Below are 19,866 nucleotides of genomic sequence, written 5' to 3'. Positions count from 1 at the left end.
GGTTCCCAGAGGGATTTCCCTGGCACAGACTATAATTAGCATTAGCTGAGGGCTGCTAATGAGGTCTGCTGATGATCTGGTTTTGTCACCCCATGGAGATGCCTCCACAGGAATGTGCCCTCACTTGGGTCCAGGGGACTGGGTTGGCTCATGGCCACAGGCAGGGATGGGACCCCCCCCCTCGAGTGTGCTGGTATGGAGGAGTTGGGGTGTCACAGACCCCCAACCCAGGCAGGTTGGTGTAAGTGGGAGAGCAGCCAATGCCCCCCATAAATCAGTGTGGACAGAAGGTGCTTCAAAGTGAATCTGTTTCAAAGCCTTTCCCTAATCCCCTCTTGATTTTGGGGCTGCAAGAATAGTGGTGACCCCTACCAATTGAAGGAAAAAGCCTCATGTGAGGTATGCACTACCACAAGCTCATTCCCAGGGCTGAGAAATGGAGGAGCTCAGCTACGCCCACGCAGCTGAAGATGCAAATCCCCAATCCACAGAGAGATGTTTTGGGGATGGAGCACTGGATGGTCCCATCCCCACGACCTGGGCACTAGGATGTCCTGCGGGGATCCCAAACACGACAGCTCTGCTTCGCACACGAATATTTTGACATTCCCAGCAGCTTCCACAAGATGGACCTCGGAGCGAGAGGAGGTGCCGGGTAGGGGGATCCGTCCCATCCCATCCCACCCCGTCCCATCCCATCCCGTCCCGCCTGCTGCCATCCAGAGGAGGCTCAGAGTCCGGCCAGGAGAGCCGCGGCATGGCACGGCCTCCGGGGCTCTGCCTGCTGGCCCTGCTGGGGCTGGGGCTGGGGGCGGGGGGCTCGTCCCCCTGCTGGGACCCTCGGGGGCAGCCCCGCCGCTGCATGCCCGTCTTCGAGAACGCCGCCTTCGGCCGGGCAGTTCGGGCCAGCAACACGTGCGGGTCGCCCCCGGAGGATTATTGCCTGCACATGGGAGCCCAGCACGCCAGCGCCCTGTGCCACCGCTGCGACGCCACCGACCCCCGGCGCCACCACAACGCCTCCCTCCTCACCGACTTCCACAGCCAGGAGGAGAGCACCTGGTGGCAGAGCCAGTCCATGGCCTTTGGCATCCAGCACCCCAACTCCGTCAACATCACCCTGCACCTGGGTAAGTGCCAGCAGGAGCCCTGGCGGGGTCGGTGGAGGGCAGCGGCTGCGGGTGCAGGGAGATCAGGGTGCAGAGATGGGGCTGGATACTTCTGCACCCTGCAGCTCTTGCTGCCAGTGCTGGGTTAAGGGCAGAACCCTCCCCAGGGCTTTTTGGGGGGTGTATGGAGCAGCTGCGCTCTGCAAAGCACTGAAAGGACTCGGGGAGGGTCTGCCCTGCCCATCAGCCGAGCCCCGGGATGCCCGGAGCTGTGCCTGTCTGTACTGCTTCCCAGCCAGCCATGTCCGGAGTGCCTGCTCCCCCCTCCACCCCAGGCTGCTTTCCCCCCCCTGATTTTGGAAGCCTGTGGAGCAGGAGGCAGATGGTTCCTACCCTGGGAGAGCCTTGCCCGGGGAGGGTGACTACCATGGGTGCCAAGCCCCTCCTGTTTCACCCCCGTGCGTTGCTCAGGGTGCCTGGTATGTCTCAGCGTGCCGAGCTCCAGACACACTGTGCAATCCCAGTAGGTTTCCCCAGCTGGCATCCGACCCTCTGTGTTTTAAATACCGTGCAAGCCGCCCACCTGGAGGGTACTTAAACCCGAGGGGCATGCCTGGCATTTTAAAAAGGTTTTATAACATTTTCCTGCCATCTAAACTCTCCTGGCTGTTGGCCAGCGCTGTAAAATCTTCATTCTCTGCAGTCTCCTGCCATCTGCATGCCGAAGGCGGGTAGTGGAGGGGCTGCGGCTGGAGCTGGTGAGGGGACAGCTGAGTGTCGGTGTGGCACTGAGCCTGCTGCTGGGACCCAGCGCAGTCGGGGTGACGGTGGAGGGTCCGTGCCTGCCCCGGCAGTTACGGAGGAGCTGCCCGGCTGGGTGGAGGTCGCTGCTTTCCCAGCCCCCTGCGAGCGGGCGGACATCTGGTCCTGTCCCCGGGCTGGGGCCGGGCTCCCCGCCGGGCACCAGGAGCGGTGCCGGAGGAGTCTGCCATCCTCACTCCCTGCTCCTGCCAGCCCTGACAGAAGGCATTTGCCAGCTTCTTGTCCACCCAGCGCAGGGTGTCAGATTGTCCCGAATCCATTCGTGGGTGACCCGGGGCACAGACCACCCGAACGCAGCCGGTGTGGCTGAGCCTGATGCCGCCGCTGGGCGACTTTGTGGCCACCAGTCCCAGCTCGGCACAGCGACATGTGCGGGCTCTGCAAGCCCCAGGGCTTCTTTCCCATTCTCTGTCCCTCTTCCAGCTCTTCCCTGGCTCCTCTGTGGTCTTTCTTGGACCCCACACTTGGGTTTCCAGTGGAGTCCAGTCCCTGTGACTGCCCTGCTGTGTCTGTCCCTGTTAACACAGCCAAGGCTCAAGCATTGCACATTTTCCAGCCTGTCCCTATAGCCCTTTGTGAGCTGGAGCATCCTCTGCCATTGTACCCTTCTTCCTACGTGGCTCCTATATCTTGCCATGCTAAAAAATACCATCTTGGTGCTTGGCACATCATTGTCTGACCTTTCCCACAGTTGTCAGGCCCTATTCTTGTCCCAGTTTTTATTGTTGCCTCAATGCTTTCACTTAGTTAAGCAGGAAAAGCCCAACTTCAGACCCCTGGAAAGCAGCCTGGGCTGAGTCCTTGCTTCTGAGCTCCACCAAGTAATTGGGTGTTTCATCCCATGCAGTGTGTCCCTTCAGCCTGCCTGTCTTGCTCAGTCACACCACTTGTAAGTTCTCCAGCGTGGTTGCCTGGGGAGCTTATTAAATAAGACATGGGATGACTTGGACAAGACCTGTGTTTACCTGCATGTTGTTGATTGGCGTTAATTAGATTATGCTCCTTTAAATCTTCTCTCTCTCTGAGGTCCCAGCCATGCTGTTATGGTGCAGTGGGCTTGCAGCTGATCGATCATCCCAAGTGTCCACAGCTCTTGTATTTGCCCTGTCAGATGTCAGGAAGGAACTCAGAATATCTGGGGCTTGCAAAGGCAACAGACACCAGGGCTCCTCAGGAAACAATCTGAATGCCAATGGCTCTCTTTGGAGTGTCGAGATCAGGCACTATCTGTGTCTGTGACTCTGATTTTCCTGTAGGACTAGAGATGACAGGACATGCAGGTGACATGACTGTCCCACATGCTCCTTTCCTCCTCTCCAGAATTCTCTTCTTGGAGCCCCAGAGAAGTACAAGCTGCAGTTTGGGCTCGGGGGAAGGCAGGTGCACACTTGGTTCAGGTGACAGCTCAGCTGGGAGAGCACCCAGGGGTCCTGGTGCTGCCTCTGCACCCTTCCCAGCATCACTGTCCAGCAGCACATCTGGCTTTGGGACATGTCACACCTGAGCAGCAAAGATGAGACAACCAGCCTGGTTTATTTTCTAGATCTTCTTTTTTTTTTGTTTTTCTTCTTAGGAGAAATTGGCTGATTAAAAAGCCTGTCTGGGAAAAGCACATGAAAATTCTCAGACAGGCTTTTTAATCAGCCAAATTTCTCCTCTCACGAAAATTCCTCAGAAAAGTGAATCTGCCCCAGCCCAGCTGGAGGCACCAAAATGGGGCTCCCCCAGCGTGGCCATCCCCTCCCCTCACACGGGGCCACTTGGGGCAGGGGTGGTTTATTGACACAGCCCTGCCTTCCCTTCCTCTCCCAGAGGAAACTGCTCCGGGAGGTGACGGCCCCGACCTCGCTGTTTTGGTAGACATCCCCCTCGGGACAGCGCTGTCTGGGAACCGGCGCCTGCCAGGCGTCCCCTCTGCTCGGGGTGCAGGACAGAGCCACCCCCGCTGTCACCAGCACGGAGCGGTCCCAGAAGGAGGGGAGAGGCACAAGGCAAGGGTGGGACGGCCCCGCTGCAGCCCCTTCTTGGCTCTCGTCACCTCCGGGTGGGCTGGGAGTAGGTCTGTCCCCCTCTCCAGGCACTGGCGGGCGCTTCCTGCATCCCTGATGGGATGCAGCTGCTTTTCCCAGCGCTGGTAGCCGGCTGCCTCGGCTCCCCCGCAGCAAAGTCGCAGCACATACGCGACAGTATTCATATGGGCCCAATTAAAGGCTTGTTTTCCTAGTCCCGGAATAACCCCTCTAACATTCCCAACTCATTATCTTTTCAAATAAAGCCAAAACCTTGCAGCTAATTGTTTTGTGCTGTCAGGAGTGGTGCTGTTATGGAGCAATTCGGGCTTTGAGCTGGTCCTTCATCTCTGGCAATTAAGTGGGTCTGATGTTCACTTTGGTGTTTTCTCTTTTCCTTTCTGCTAATCCTTTCAAGCTCTTTCAGAGCTCGACGCACGCCCCAAGGATTGGTGGCCTCTCTTTGTCTTCATCCCAGCAAAGATGGAAGCGATGCCAGGTCCTGGCATGCAGCTCCCTGGGAAGGGATTGGCCTTGACCCTTTCCAACTCTCCATCCCTAAAGCACCACTGCTCTGGGGATGCTTTCAGTGCTGTAGGCCTAACTCTCCCCCACAGCTGCTGGGTAGAGCCTGGATTTGGAGCTGCTCTTTGCCCATGCAACCCACCCAGTGCACCACACAGGGGGTGGGCCTGGCACTGGGGCAAGGGTCGGATCTAGACAGGGTTTGAGTCGCACCAAGGAGGAGCAGCTGGATGGGGGTGGTGATTTGTCCATTTTTAGCTGTGGTGGGTGCTGCAGGGTGCTGTTGGGCTAACCCAGGCTGTGGTGCCCATCGGGTGGCCAGCAGAGCGTCACAGCGTGGTGGCTCTGTCCCCAGGCAAAGCCTACGAGATCACCTATGTGCGGCTGAAGTTCCACACCAGCCGCCCCGAGAGCTTTGCCATCTACAAGCGCAGCCACGCCGAGGGGCCCTGGGTGCCCTTCCAGTTCTACAGCGCCTCCTGCCAGAAAACCTATGGGAAACAGCCACGGCAGTACCTGCGGCCGGGCGAGGACGAGCAGGTGGCCTTCTGCAGTGACGAGTTCAGCGACATCTCCCCGCTGAGCGGGGGCAACGTGGCCTTCTCCACCCTGGAGGGACGGCCCAGTGCCTACAATTTTGATGGAAGCCCCGCGCTGCAGGTGCCACCAGGGTGGGAGGGGGCGTGGTGCATGGAGCCTTGGGATCAAGGGCATTATTGCACCCAGCTGGGGTAAAAGTGCTGGTGATGCGCTGCAGCCTGGCTTGAAAAGCTGCAGGATGTGGCCTGGTTGGGGTGGGAGCTGGTGGCACAGACCTCTCCACCAAGGTGGCTTCCCCATGTCCCCTGCAGGAGTGGGTGACAGTCACTGACCTGCTCATCTCCTTGAACCGGCTCAACACATTTGGGGATGACATCTTCAAGGACCCCAAGGTGTTGCAGTCGTACTACTATGCCATATCTGACTTCTCCGTTGGTGGCAGGTAAGGAGCAGCCAGGCAGAAGTATGGGGATCTTCTTGGGGCTGTGGGACTGTGGCAGCTGCTCCCCACCTCAGTCTTGTCTGAATTGTGGTTTTGGGGCAAACTGCTCAGATGTGGCTTCCTCCATGTGTAAACTGGAGCTGGAAGTGCAGAGATGGGTGATTAAACCTCCCAGCTGTGCAGAAAAATTGTATTTTCCCCACTAGCCCACTTCATGGACCACCAGCTGTATTTGCTTTGTTGCCTCCCAGCCCAATGGCTTTTAATAACACTGGTGCTCATGTTGCTCTTCCTGTGACCCTGCTGATTCCTGGGTACTGCAAAAGGGAAGCCATGGGGTTCTAGTGGAAAGATGACCTGAAGCTGCAGAGGTCACTGGAGGAGCTTGGAGTCAGCATGGCCAGAGGCAGAGAAGGTGGAACAGCTGCCAGCAGGAAAGGGCAGCAGATGTGGGATAGAGATGGAGGTGGCACCCACTTGGTGCTGCCCATGGGCTGTGCTGCACATGCCCTTTCCCAGCAGGGAGAAGTGGAAAATTTTCCCATCCCTGAGAGCTCTGTGAGGCTGGGACAGCTTCCAGCCAGCTGGCAGACCTGGAGCTGTTGTCCCACCTCTGGGGTCAGCAGCTGGAGCTGGTTAGCACGGGCCACCCTCGGTGTGTGACCTCCCAACTGGCCAGGCTGGGAGAGCCTTGGGGACATGACAGATGGCCTCAAGGCCAGCACAGCCTGATCTGCTCTCACCCCACAGCCATCCCAGTAGCAGGGTCACACACTGCACAGCCTGGGCACTGTCCCACTGCTGCTGCTCACACCACTGCCCTGTGCCGGGGTCTCACCGCAGGTGCAAATGCAATGGCCACGCCAGCGAGTGCTCACCGGATGAGGCCGGGCAGCTGGTCTGTGTGTGCCAGCACCACACGGCTGGCACCGACTGCCAGCACTGCCAGCCCTTCTACCAGGACCGGCCCTGGGCACGCGGCACGGCCGAGGCTGCCAACGAGTGCCTCCGTGAGTATCCCCCGGGTGGCTCCATGGCCACAGCGGTGGCTGGCCATGATGTCTGCGCTGGTGCTGCATCAGCTCATCTGGCATCTCCTGCCCTTCTTGCACAAGTTCGTTTTGGGAGGGAAGGAGGATTTGTACCCCGAGGCTCCCCTTCACTGCAGCACCCCGAGTATTCCCATTCCCTTTACCCCACGAGTCCAGCCATCTGCTCCGTGCATTTTACTGCACCCACCTCTTCTTCCAAGGGCAGAGGCACCACCGAAAGCTCTCGCTGCTGAGCCAAGGGGTCCCATCTGGCCCATCCCACCCACATGAGGTTACCTTAACCTCCAGTGCCCTCCAGGTGCCCACCTGTCCTCCCGCCTCTCCCCCAGCTTGCAACTGCAGCGGCCGCTCCGAGGAGTGTTTCTACGACCGGGAGCTGTTCCGGCGCAGCGGGCACGGGGGACACTGCCGCAACTGCCGCGACAACACGGCCGGGCCCCACTGCGAGAGCTGCAGGCAGAACTACTACCGCTGGGAGCCGCAGGGAGCCTGCCAGCCCTGCCACTGCCACCCCGCAGGTGCGTGAGGCCGTGCCCAGCCGGGCTCCGGCTGCAAAACTACTGATAACCCAGGCAGAGTTTGCTGGGAGGGATGGTTTTGGTGTATTCTCTCTTGCTCTGGGTTTCCCCGTCTCCCTCGTCCTGTGTCTATCCCCGGCTGGGGTTGAGCCTCAGGGCTGGCCGGGGTCCCCACAGGTTCCCTGCAGCCCCAGTGCGACAGCTCGGGGACCTGCGTCTGCAAAGCCAACGTGACGGGCTGGAAGTGTGAGCGCTGCAAGGACGGCTACCACAGCCTCAGTGAAGGTGGCTGCAGGTGAGGAGGAACCCGGCCCTGGGCAGGGGCAGCGGGATGGGACCGGGGCTCACCTCCTGCCTTTATCTCACCCCATCCAGACCCTGCACCTGTGACCCTGCGGGCAGCGTGGGCACCTGCGACCCCAACACGGGGCACTGCACCTGCAAGGAGAGGGTGGAGGGGCACTTGTGCAACAGGTGAGCAGCGTGGCCCTGGCATGGGGACAGGCCCTTTCCAGTCTTGAAATTGGTGGCAGCGCTGTGGGGCTGCATTCCTCTGGACCACTCAGACTGTGCTCACAGGGGTTGTTACCAGTGTCCTACGTGGAGACACTGCCGTGGTTCCCTGCAGCTCTGCCTACCCTGTGCCACATGCTCCTGTTTCCTCCCCGTGTCCAGGTGCCAGCCAGGCTGGTTTAACCTGCAGCCCCACAACCCCATCGGCTGCACCAGCTGCTTCTGTTATGGCCACTCCAGAGCCTGCAGGGCGGCAGATGGCTACGAGGAGACCCAAATCCGCTCCTACTTCAGCCAAGGTAACGACCTCCCCCCCAGCCCCAGGTAAAACAGAGGGCACTGCTCTGCCAATTTCAGCCAAAAATATTTGGGAAGGATGTGGCTGAATGTCCCTCTGTGGGGCTGAACATCTCCCTTTGGAGCTAACTGGTGGTGATGGGTGGAGAGGGTTTTCTCTGGCTTGCCCCTGATTTACTGTTAAAGTTCTGCTTCTGCCCCTAGCTCCACGGGGACAGGGTGTCTGTGGCACCCCTCCATGCCAGCCTCTCCTGGGGTTGTGCATGGCTCAGGGAGGACTGTGGGGCCAGGCATGGACATTGCACCACACCAGGGACTGCAGGAGCACTAAAGATCAGCTCAGAAAGATAAAAAAAAAAAATAATAGGATGGAGCCTGCTGTGAACTTTCCCAATTATTCCCTTCTTTCACCGTGCTTGGCTGGGACATGACAGCGCGGTTGGACGGGCGGGAGGTGGTGCTTTTCCCTGGCTGCTGGCAGGGCTGGATGCGTGCGGGATGCTGGGGAAACCCTGCCATCTGCCGCGCATGCCGGCGTGTGCAGCCCCGCTGCGGGGACACCGCGGGGACACCGCGGGGACGAGCACCCACGGCAGGCACCCCGCTCTGCAGCGCCTGTTCCCAGATGGATGCAAATGCGCCAGGCACGGGTGAATCTTAATTGCCTTTAAACCGTGCTGCCAATTGCTGTGCTGCTGGAATGTCTTCCACGGCCTTGAAACTGAGCCAGGCTTTAAACCAAGTCTTTTTTTCCACCCTTCACGCAGCCAATTTGGGGCTGCTCCTTTGGGGACTGGTTTGGCAGTTTCCGAGCTGAGATGCAGCACAGCACCCTCCTAAATCCCCACTCCCCAAAACATTCCCCAGTCCGCAGTGGAGGGGGATCAGATGGAATTTTTTTACACTGGGTGAAAGTATAAATTAGGGATGATTTGATAACAGAGTACAGCCCACTTGAGAGATTTCCAAGTGTTTGTCCTGCAGGGCTGGAAGAAATAACTAACCCTGCAGAGTGGGGGGGAGTTTAACTGGTTTCTTAAGGAAACCAACTTAATGCAACTATGCCCCATCTCTTCTGGGGTTCTCCAACATTTCTCCTCAGGCTTCCTGTGCTCACCAGCCCACAGTAATGCTAGAATGACAGCACAGGCAGGGGGTCAAAAGTTTAAAGATAATAATTTCCTCCAAATCTAAGAAAATAAATAGATGAGGGGTGGTTAAGGCCACCCTGCAGCTGAGAGCACAGAGCCCAAGTGGAGCAGGGTGTTACAAAGTGCTGGCCCCTTCCAAGACTCGAGAGAGTGTTGGCAGGAGGGACAGAGCCCCTGAAAGTAGCACCCTACTGGTGCTGTGCTGGCAGGGACTCACTGCCCCCTTAGCTGTGCCCTGCCACTGTATCCTGTCACACAGGGCTGGAGGGCTGGGCTGCCACAGCTCCAGGCACCACAGAGCTGCCTCTGCGCTGGGCTGGCCGGGAGATCATCACCGAGTGGGATGGAGAGGAGCCAGTGGATTTTCTTGCACCAGGTATTGTGTGTGCTGTGTCCCTGAGGGCTTCTCTGCCATGAGGACCCCCTGGTACTCTCGTCCCACTGCTTACTGGTGCAGGAGGGACAGGGCTCCATTCCAGAGCTGAGCATGTTTCTGCAGCAGAAGACAGTGGGGGGTATTGGAACAGTGGACTGGGATCCCAGGAGGGCAGGTTGGAGCTGGCACCATTCTAGGAGAGTGGCTGTGGCTCCTGATGGTGATGGTGGGAATGGGACTGCACTGGCAGCTCTGGCAGAGCTGGTGCCTCCATGTCCCACAGACTTTGCTCCTCTCTCCCCTCACAGAGAAGTTTCTGCAGAACCAGCACCTCAGTTATGGGCAGCTCCTGTCCCTGCTGCTGAGAGTGGAGAATGGGACAAGAACAGAAACTGGCATGCCCCTGCTCCAGGTCCAGCTGCTGCTGGAGGGTGAGGGGATGAAGATCACCATGTCCAGCAGCAAGAGCCAGCTCCAGCATGGAAAGCAGGCTGTCACCTTCAGGTATCCATCACGGAGTTTTGGGGAGCCCCACTGGGGTTTAGGACTCAGTGCCTGATTTGTCTGGGCTCCCTTTACTGCTCTGTGCCCTGCTTGGGCATTTAACTGTGCTGTGCCCAGGTCCCAGCCAGGAGCTGAGCTGTCCTGCAGCACCCAGCTCATGCTGGCCCTGTCCTGCCTCCCTCACTCCCTCTCCACAGGCTGCACGAAGCAGAGGAGGGTGTGGAGCCTTTGCTGTCAGCCTTCAGCTTCCAGCGCCTGCTCTCCAACCTGAGCTCCCTCCGCCTCCGTGTGAGCCACGGCCCCGGGAGAGGTGGGTGACTCCAGAGACCAACCCCGTGGGGACCAGGCTGGGGTGGGATTGGAGACACTGAAGCAGCATCAGGCTCTCAAGGATGAGAGGGATTGTAGGGGGTGTTTTGGGGCAGGGGCTGTCTCCTCTCTGTGAACACCCTGGGTGTTCAAGGAGGTATTTTGGGGTCTCCTGTGCCTGTCTGGAGCATTTCAGAGCAGAGCAGGGAGTGCAGCACCCCATTCCCACACCGCTCTCCCTCCCCTCTCACAGGCAGGCTGTCCCTGAGTGAGGTCCAGCTCACATCTGCTCGCCCCGGGCCGGGCCCACGGGCAGGCTGGGTGGAGGAGTGCACATGTCCCATGGGATACACCGGGCAGTTCTGCCAGTCCTGCGCACCTGGATTCAGGAGGGAGATCCCATTTGGCAGCCCCTTCATCAGCTGCGTGCCCTGCACCTGCAACCAGCATGGGGACTGCCACCCCCTCACAGGTGTGCACCCCCTGGCCCAAACACTCACCTGCTGCTCCGTGCGTGGGTGACAAATCCTTGCCTTTGCTTGTTCTGAGGGAAGCTGGGAACCGCTGATGAGGTTGTGGTTCCCAAAATTTGCAAGTTGAATTGCTTGAGTGGTTCTAGGGACAGGGTTCATAACTGCAAAGATAGAGGTTATTAATGAAGTGCAATAATGGTGGTAATTTATAATTAGAGGAGCATTTTTTCATGATACTTTATGACCTCTAAGGAGGAGAAGGGAAGGGTGCTGGTGCTCAGAGGAGTAGGGGAGCAGGGGCCAGGGCAGCAGAGAGGGTTTAGCTAGGTTGGGTCTCACAGACAGCTTCACTGCCTGATGAGAGGATCAGGACTGGGGCCAGCTCTGGAATCTGCAAACTGAGGGTTAACCTGAGCAGAGAAACAAGGAAAAAAGCAGGAAAACACAGAGGGAAGATCCCAGAGGAGCCAGACCTTGTGCTGCCAGCCCAACCCCTCGGTGGCTGGTTCTCCTCAGTGGGGAGTAATAATGATGTACGGCAGGGATGGAGAGGGCAGGAGGAGGCAGAGTGCTCGGCAAATGCCCCTGCCCTGCCCACAAAACCACGGCGGCAGCTCTGCAAACCCGCCCTCATCCCGCAGAGCGGGGCTGGCGCTGCCGACTGCACAATCCCCAGGGATGGGGCCAGACTTTTGATGTTCCGGCCTGGGCGCTGCCAGCCTGCTCACTTCCTTTAGTTTATTTTTCCACTTCTTCCTGCCACCCGCTTTTTCTTTATTTTCTATCGTCTGACTCTGCCTGGATGTGGGAAAAATGGAATAACACCCCCTCCTGCGCAGCCTTCCTGGTATGACCCGACCCCACAAAACACGGGGGAAAGTCCTCCCTCTGACACCTCTCTCTCCAGTGAAGCAGAGCATCTGCCTGGAGGTGGGGGGTTCCTTGAGCACTCTTCCTCCTCTTCCTCCCTCTCCTCCTCACAGCCGATTTCGGAAGGCTGACTCACCGGCTCGGCTCGCTCTGGAGGAGATGCTCCCCGGTGGGAGCCGGGCCGGCTGCTTGTGTTTTCCAAGCCGGGCTGGAAAGGACGCGCCTCGACACTCAGAAATGTGTTGTGGATTACGGCGGGCGCCGGCAGCCTCCGCACACATTGATGGTGCTGTCTGTGCCAGCGCTGCCTCGTCCCTGCATCGCTGTGGCCTCCGTGTCCTCTCCAAAACTTTCTCCCTCGACCAGAGACTGGGAAAGAAGGGAAAATATCCCGACTACTGGTTGGAGATGTGCAACCCTTCGCTTGGAGCTGCACGTCCCTCTTGCCGCGCTCAGCGCTGGGCTCTCTATCCCTCCTTCAGTCCCTGCTGTTATTCGGGGTTGGATTTTCCAGGACCCTCAGCTCCGTTTTCCTCCCCGCAGGGCACTGCCAGTGCTCCCACAATACAGAGGGTCCCTCCTGCGAGCGCTGCAGCCCCGGCTTTTACGGCAACCCCTTCGCAGGGCGCTCTGATGACTGCAAGCCCTGCCCCTGCCCCGGCCGCTCGCCCTGCACCGAGGTGCCCAGCAGTGGGGAGGTGGTCTGCACCCACTGCCCCCCGGGGCAGAGAGGTGAGGCTGGTGCTGGGTGGGCACAGGGGCTGTGGGCAGCGTGGGCACGGCTGGATCCTCCCCACCTTTCTACCTTCCCCAGGAAAACGCTGTGAGCTCTGTGATGACGGGTTTTTTGGGGACCCCCTGGGGCAGAGAGGTCCCGTGCATCCCTGTGAGCCCTGCCAGTGCCACGGGAACGTGGATCTCAATGCCGTGGGGAACTGCGACCCCGTGTCCGGCCGATGCCTGCGCTGCCTCTACAACACAATGGGCGACCACTGCGAGAGGTGCCGGCCGGGCTTCTACGGGGATGCGCTGGCTCCCAGCCCTGCTGGGAAGTGTGCACGTAAGTGCAGCCCCCAGGCACAGCTCACTTGTTGCCAAAATCCTCCAGCAGTGAAGGCAGAGGGTGGAAGGGGATGCCCAGCAGGTTTAGGGGCTGATGGATGGTCCAGGTTACCCCCACGTGTTTTCCTTGGCCCTCTTGCTCCGCTGCCATCCTTCCTCAGAGATACTCTGGCTTGCAGGGGCTCTTTGGAGCCCTGGCTGATGAGGGAATGTGGCTCTCCACGTTGTCAGGAGCTCAGTCCCAGTGCACACCATTCCTGCAGTCCTATCCACCAGCCCCATGCTGGGATTTAAGGGTTATTTTGTCTCCCATAGCTTGTGATTGCAACCCCAGTGGCTCAGACCCGAGGCTGGAGGGCTGTGATCCTGGCACAGGCCAGTGCCACTGCCTCCCACATGTGACAGGCAGAGCCTGTGGGCAGTGCCAGCCCGGCTACTACGGCCTGGAGCCCACCGTGGGGTGTAAGAGGTAGGTGGGGCATGCCATGGTGCTGCCAGGGGACAGCAGTGGCTCCATGTTCCCAGCTCTGCTCTCTGCATTGATTGCCTGCTCATGACCCTCCACTTCTCATGCCAGCTGTGAGTGCCACCCAACAGGGTCACGGGAGAGCGGGTGCCACGTGCTGACGGGGCAGTGCTCCTGCCAACCTGGTGTCACAGGGAAGAAATGTGATCGATGCCAGCACGGCTTCTTCGGTTTCTCTGCCAGAGGCTGCCGAGGTAACAGGAATGGGCACTGCATCTTTGTCCCTAAAGCAGGGCTGGCAACCACAGTGTGATGCCTTTCTGCCACCATTGCAGCCTGCAACTGCTCCCCGCTGGGCTCCATCACCCCGCAGTGCCACGAGAACAGCACCTGCCTGTGCCACCCTGGCTTCGTGGGCTACAAGTGTGACCGCTGCCAGGCCAACTTCTTCCTTGAGCCGCTGAGCTCCCGCTGCCAGCAGTGTCCTGTCTGCTACGGGCTGGTGAAGGACGAGGTACAGCCTGTGCACTGCTGAGGCAGGCACAGCACCCCAGCCCTGCAGAGCCTCACTGTTCCCCCATGTCCCCCTGTCCTGCCCGCAGGCTGACCGCCTGAAGGCCAGGCTGCAGGAGATGGAGGAGTGGCTGCAGAAGCCAGGCTGTGACACCCACCTGGGCCAGTCTGCCATGCTGGGAGATGCGCCCCGTGGAGATGGGCTGCCCAGCCCACACCTCCTGAGAGGTACAGGGGACTCTCCTTCCTCCACCCATTTCACCCTCTGCTCCCTCAGGGTGCTGTGACATGCTGGGGGGTGCAAGGAGGTCCCAGGTGGGTGCTGGCCTCAGTGTGGTGTGACTTGGGGAGAGAGCAGTGGAGGGGATATGCCTTTTTGGGAGGACAGAGCACTGCAGGGATGCTGACACTACTGGAGCAGGAAGTGATGGGTGTTATTGGGGGCTGAGCACTAACACTTGGGTACCCTTTGGGTGCTGAATTCCTGGGTCCCTCCTGAGCACCCAGAGGGACTGTATTCCCCTTTCATCAGTAGGTGTTAGAGGCCGGGGCATGAGGCAGTTCCACAGGGCAGCAGGGAGCCCTGAGCAACCCCAAAGGCCAACAAAATGCTTGTGCTGCCCACAGGTGCCTGGGCCACCCTCTTGGTACAGGTGGGGCAGCTGGCAGGGGCACTGAACACTGCACAAGGCTATCTCACCAATGCCAGCCGGGCCACCAGATGCTCCCATCACGGACCCCCCAAGACCTGCACCCTGCTCTTGGAGATTGGGGCCGTGCTGCAGTCAGCTCAGCAGGAGATCCTGCACGCTGCAGACACCCTGGCTACCACGGTGGGGGCTCTCAGTGGCCCTGGGCTCCTGAGGGGGGTGGTGACAGTCCTGGGGGCCACTGGGATGTACCTCCCAGGACTGTTGGGGTGGGATGTGACCAGCAGAGTGGGTGAGTGGGAAAGTTTGTGGTCTAGGTGGGTATAGCCCTCCTTGCAGCTGAGTCAAGAGGAGATATTTTCCTTGCTCTAGCCCTTTGGGAGGTTCTTGGTGGTTCTAGGCTGCCAGGGTTCGGGGGTGTCTGGTCCCTGCCAGGGTCTCAGTGCTGCTGTTTGCATTCCAAGGAAATCCCCCAGGAAATCCCACAGCAGCCCACAAACTGGAGCCACTGGGCACTGGAGGCTCAGGCTCTGTCCAAGAGGTAAGATTTGAACAGGCAGAGGAAGCTGTCAGCCCAGCTGGGGGTGAAGGGGGCCCATTCCCTTGCCAGGAGGCCAATCCTGATTCCCTCTGTCTGGGTGTCCTTGCCCCTGCAGCCACAAGAACTCCATGGCACAGGTGGAGGCCACGGTCAGGAGAGCACTGCGTGCCTCCAAGGCCAGCTCGGAGCTCCTGCAGAAGCTGCTGGAGAGGAACACCACACAGGATGTGCAGCATGAGCTGGAGGCTGGGTGAGGGGCTGGCAGGGCACCAGAGCCCCTTTCCTCTGGCCGGGTCCCTGTTACAGGCTCAGTCACAGGGATTTGGCACCTGCCCAACAGGCAGGTGCTGAGCACCTTCAAACTCATTGCACCACAGTGCTGTGAAAGCAGAGGGACTGGGTGCTGTGTGGTGGGGGATTTCAGGAAAAGCCCCCAGAATTTCCTGCTACATCCATGTCCAGGGCCAAGTTGTCCTCTTCATCCTTCAAGGCACAAGAGGGCCCTGGCTGACAGCAGTGTCCTGTCCACGTAGGTATGAGGAAATTCAGCAGGCACAGGAGGAGCTGGGTGCTGGCATGGCAGAGGTGGCAGTGGAGGCCAGGAGAGTTTTGAAAGCTGTGGAACAGGCACATGCTGACCTGGCTGAGAGACTTTTGCAGGTGGCTGCTCTGGGGCAGGTGAGCAGCACCCAAGCTACAGCTCCTGTTGGCATCCCTACCTCCTGCTTTACCAGTGCTGCCTCCTGACCTGGGACATGATCTCATGGAGCCTTTGGCACTCCTGATCCTGCAGCAGGTGCTGCCAATGCAGGCTGGAGACCTGGCACAGGAGCTGGCAGTGCTGGAGCAGGCAGCAGCAGCCCAGGAGCCGTTGGCTCAGCAGGCTGTGGAAGCATCCCACACACTGGCAGCTGGATTGCACCTGGAGCTGCAAAGGACTCATGGCTTCAAGCAGGTAATAGCTGCTCACAGGAATGGAGAGCTCCATCCCTGCTGCTCCAGCAATTGGAGGGACCATGCCTGCAGCCAGGGAGCTGGGAGAAGATGTTTAGGGAGATATCTTCCCTTGGGCTCCCAGATGTCCCTAGGAGCTTACCTGCCAAACAGGAGCAGGCTGAATCCCACATTTCCCAGCTGCCCAGCCTCATTCCTCCTCTCTTCTCCTCTCCAGCTGCAGGACCAGGCTGGCTCTGCCCATGACATGGCCACCATGGCTGTCTCCCGAGGAAAAGCTGTGCTCTCCGATGCTGAGTCCCTCCTGGCCAGCTTGGATGGTAAAAGGCACCATACAGAGCATCTCCAGCCACAATTTGGCTCTCACCAGCTGACAAGGGGAGAAGTGGACAGTTTGCTGATGGCCAGGTTGTTCCCACAGGCATGAAGAAGGTGCTGGGACATCGGAAGAGTCAGGCTGCCCTGAGGAGGAGGATGGCCACTGTGCGGGACAGAGTGGTGGTGGATGCTCAGAGGAAGATTAAACAGGCAGAGAAGACACTGGGAAACTCCCTGTCCATCTCCACCACAGCCCAGAGGACAGCAGGGGAGGCTGAGCAGCTCTCTGAGGAGAGCGCCAAGGTCTGAGCTGAGGGATTGGGGTGGAGCTGCTGGGCATGGCCAGGCTGGCAGCCATCACCTAGAGAGCCCAGGCTCTGCAGGCAGGGCTGTGTGTCCCCAGGTGACTGTTCCCATCTCTATCCCTTGCAGAGGGCACGGGCTGTGCTGCAGGAGAGCAAACAGGCCCTCAAACATGCCAGCCAGCTTGCCATGCATGCCAATGAGACCCAGTGGGAGCTCTCCCGGCAGGAGCACATGGCTGAGAAGCTCAGGGGAGACCTGGAGGAAGCACAGCAGGTCAGCTGGGTTCCCTTGGCAGGTTATATCCTCCAGAGCATGGAAGCAGCTTTGCCCACAGTCCAGAGCACAGGGAACAATCTGGTTTGGGAGCTCCACTGTAGGGACAACACCTTGGGCATGTTCCTGGGATCTCCTCTACCATCCAGCCAAATGTCAGTGGTGCCCCTGATCTGGGTATCTGTCTCTGTTGGAAGGTGGGGTCAGAGGTGAGTGAGATGGCAAAAAGTCTCCAGGAAGCCCGGGGCTCACTCATGTCGGACATCGAGACCCTGAACAACCTGCTGAACAGCCTAGGTGAGACCTGGGGGGAAATGGGGTGCAGGTTCCAGGGAGAGGGCTGGGCTCTCAGGGGGCCAGGGGTCTCCTGCTCACTGGTACTCCTGCTTGATGGCCATCCAGGCTGAGCTGGGTGCTCTTTGGCTGAGATCATCCATGGTCTCAGCAAGGCTTCTTTAAGGCTCATGTCTTGAGGAAAACCCTCATGAAGAATGAATTGGGGCTTGCTGAATGTGTGTGCTCACGTCTGCCCTGGGTACATTGATCTCCCGTGGGATCCTCAAAGGGAGCAAGGCTGGCAAAATCCCCTTGGAACTGAGGGCTGTGCTAGACTGGGTTTGCTCCTTGTTGCTGGTTGGTCTTGCTCCAGCTCCTCCTGTTTTTATCACATGGGTTTATTTCTGAGCATTCCGGGACTCTTGCATCCAAGAAATTTTGCAAAAGGCTGGAAAGCATGACCCATTTGTAAGAATGAGAAGTGCTCAGGCCCTGCCTGGAGCCACAGTTCTGTTTGCTTGTCTGTGATCAGTGAGAAGCTGCAAAGCCTCCATGCCCTGCTGCACCCACTCCCTATAGCTTGCCGGGTGCCATGGAGTACATCCAGAACATCTCCTGTCCCCCTCTCTGCTCACATCCATGTCCTTTCCCTCCTTGCCCAGGTAACCTGGGGCACGACACAGAGGTGGACGCAGTGCTGAGCACGGGGAGGCTGCAGCTGGAGCAGCTGTGGCTGCGTCTGGCCACACCAGGTCCCCTGGCCAGCCAGCTCAGCCAGCTGCAGCAGGAGGCAGCACGGCAGCAGGAGAAGATCCAAGCATTTGAGAGCGACTTGGCTGAGATCCGGGCTGACAAGCAGAACTTGGAGGACATTTTGCGGAGCCTCCCCGAGAGCTGCTCGAAGTGACAGGTTGTTGGCTGCTGCCACATGTCCTCTGTGCCCACCCTGCACAGGGAATGGCAGAGGGAAGGACACTCTGCATTCACCAGCACCAATCCCTCCCACTGCACTGCCCTCCGTACAGTATCACACCCCAGGTCCTTCTCCACACCCGTTCAGGCTCTGCATCTCAAGCACTCTGCAGCATGACTCCAGCCACCACCTCTGTCCTTGGGATGGGGGACACCCACCCACCAGGGGCACTGATGTTTCTGTGCAGGATATGGAGCCATTCCAGGGTTGATCTCCCACTGCAGAGTGAACAAAGAATCCTCACAGATCTCCTCCATCCCTCATTTCCCATTGCAGCACAATGCACTGGGCAGGGACAGCTTACCAAGTATGCAATGTACCCAAGCTGCACTGCCTGGCACTCCCTCCTGCCCCAGGAGAAGAGAGAGGCTCTCACACATGCTGGAAGCTGGTCCTGCTCCCCAGCACCCTGCAGTGTCATGCTCATGGGCTGTGGTCACAGAGGTGCAGAAAGGAATCCTGGTGAAGCCAGGCAGAGAGCTGCTCGCCGGAGGGCACACAGCTTGCCTGCTTCCCAAGGGAAGGGAGCTCACAGCAGGGAGGGCTGAATTAATGAGCAGAAACAAAGCAAAGATGGATCCTCACCCAGCTCCTGGAAGGCAGGTGGGACATCCTCAGCCTGCTTCAGGATGAGAGGAGCTCAGATCTTGCTGTTCCCTTGCTCCAGAGTAAGACAAGGCCACATCCAGCTCTGCTTGGCTCACTGAATGTCACCAGGCATGGCTACCAACCAGCCAATTGCCACCTGTCCCAGGGGCTGCGTGGCAGAGATGCAGTCAAGGGAGATGTCAGACCAGCAGCACCCACAGCCCCATGAGCCCCACTGGAGAGGAGCTGGCTGATGGCAGCAGGCTGTGCAACCAGTATGGACTGGATGGGAACAGCTGGACACCCGCTCCTGCCTGTGTCACTCCCACGGGGTGGCAGAGGTCAGTGGCTGTATTGCCTTTAAAGGAAAGGCATTTGTGTTCCTCTGTGCTCCCGTGTGGGCTGGGCTGCAGGACAAGCCAGGTCCTGGCTCAGCCCACCTTCTGCTAGCTGTGCTGTGACTCCAGGTAGCTGAAGTCATTCCCATGAGACCAAAAATGAGTCCCCAGGCTGGAGCTTACTTCATTTTTTAACCGGTTTTACCTATGTTTTTTCTGCTCACAGTGCTGCAAATCAGGTTCACTAAAGTCTTGTGTAATTTATGTAAAATTGCTGCCATCGATGTTGAATTCCCCCAGCAACATCTCTGGTGGGTCCAGTGGCCTGGAAGGAACACAGGATTCTCCTACTGAGAACAAAGCCATCGCTCTTCTAATTCTGCACAAAAGCTGCCCAAGGAGTGGGGTGCCAGAGCCGCAGTGCTGTGGGGGTGTGAAGGCAGGGGCTCCCCTGCTGCTGCCCAAGGACAGCTCTGGGAAAGCAAAACCATGGAACAGTGAGAGCACAGCATGATCCGGCTTGGCCAGAGGCAGGGAGCCGTGGCCACTTACTGTCTCTCTGGGAGGACAATTATACATCTCCAGTGAACACACAAATTTGCTGCTCTTACAGAAATGTCAAGCCTCTGCTGTGTGCCTGCTGCTGAAGATGTGGTTCACGCTGCCTCCTGCTCTCCCTGGAACTCTGTGTTTTTAGCTGGTGCCACCTGCCTGGAGTTGTATCCATTAAAAATTCTTAATATAACACACAGCTGTCCATCTAGGGTGTGTAGTGGCAGGAGAGCACACTGTACCTGAGTTTGCTGCTTTTAAAGCGCAGGAGTTGAAATGCAGCTGCATTTGGGGTGATGAGGGGCAAATGTCTGAAAATTCTCCCTAAACCCCGCGTTAGTACACGATTTTAACATAAGGTGTCAGGCTGACACCGCGGGGGCGTGCGACCCTGACCGGGACACGCATGGCCGGGACATCACCTCGGCCGGGACTGTCCCTCCTCCCATCCCTTTTCCCGCTGCTCGCACTCCAGGCTTAGTCCAGCGCCTGGAAGCGGCTGGAGCATCCCGCTCCTGTCGCTCCGCCGCCGGTACCGGCGGGGCG

General features: G+C 58.8%; 1 protein-coding gene across 1 annotated transcript; it reads left to right on the top strand.

Annotated features, from left to right (window-relative positions):
* Positions 1-742: 742 nt before the first annotated feature.
* On the top strand, positions 743-19,517 carry LAMC3 (laminin subunit gamma 3). Its single transcript, XM_050980995.1, has 28 exons — positions 743-1,130; positions 4,821-5,125; positions 5,317-5,447; positions 6,291-6,457; positions 6,829-7,017; positions 7,195-7,312; positions 7,393-7,491; positions 7,693-7,829; positions 9,238-9,354; positions 9,663-9,858; positions 10,056-10,168; positions 10,421-10,639; positions 12,054-12,242; positions 12,325-12,570; positions 12,888-13,041; positions 13,150-13,292; positions 13,374-13,552; positions 13,641-13,779; positions 14,179-14,384; positions 14,666-14,742; positions 14,858-14,992; positions 15,276-15,420; positions 15,539-15,697; positions 15,914-16,016; positions 16,118-16,317; positions 16,447-16,593; positions 16,791-16,890; positions 17,532-19,517. The coding sequence occupies exons 1-28, from the start codon at positions 758-760 to the stop codon at positions 17,774-17,776; spliced, it is 4,731 nt and encodes a 1,576-aa protein (XP_050836952.1). The 5' UTR covers positions 743-757; the 3' UTR covers positions 17,777-19,517.
* Positions 19,518-19,866: the final 349 nt, after the last annotated feature.

The sequence above is a fragment of the Serinus canaria genome, chromosome 17 (genome assembly GCF_022539315.1).
Source record: "Serinus canaria isolate serCan28SL12 chromosome 17, serCan2020, whole genome shotgun sequence".
In the NCBI taxonomy this organism is placed as follows: Eukaryota; Metazoa; Chordata; class Aves; order Passeriformes; family Fringillidae; genus Serinus; species Serinus canaria.
The sequence above is the reverse complement of the archived record's forward strand: the minus strand, read 5'-3'. Positions and strand labels throughout refer to the sequence as shown.

Coding starts and splice junctions, on each gene's coding strand:
- LAMC3 (XM_050980995.1), top strand. CDS start 758: ATGGCACGGCCTCCGGGGCTCTGCCTGCTGGCCCTGCTGGGGCTGGGG. Junction 13,553..13,640: donor ACGGGCTGGTGAAGGACGAG/GTACAGCCTGTG, acceptor TCCTGCCCGCAG/GCTGACCGCCTGAAGGCCAG. Junction 14,993..15,275: donor CAGCATGAGCTGGAGGCTGG/GTGAGGGGCTGG, acceptor CTGTCCACGTAG/GTATGAGGAAATTCAGCAGG.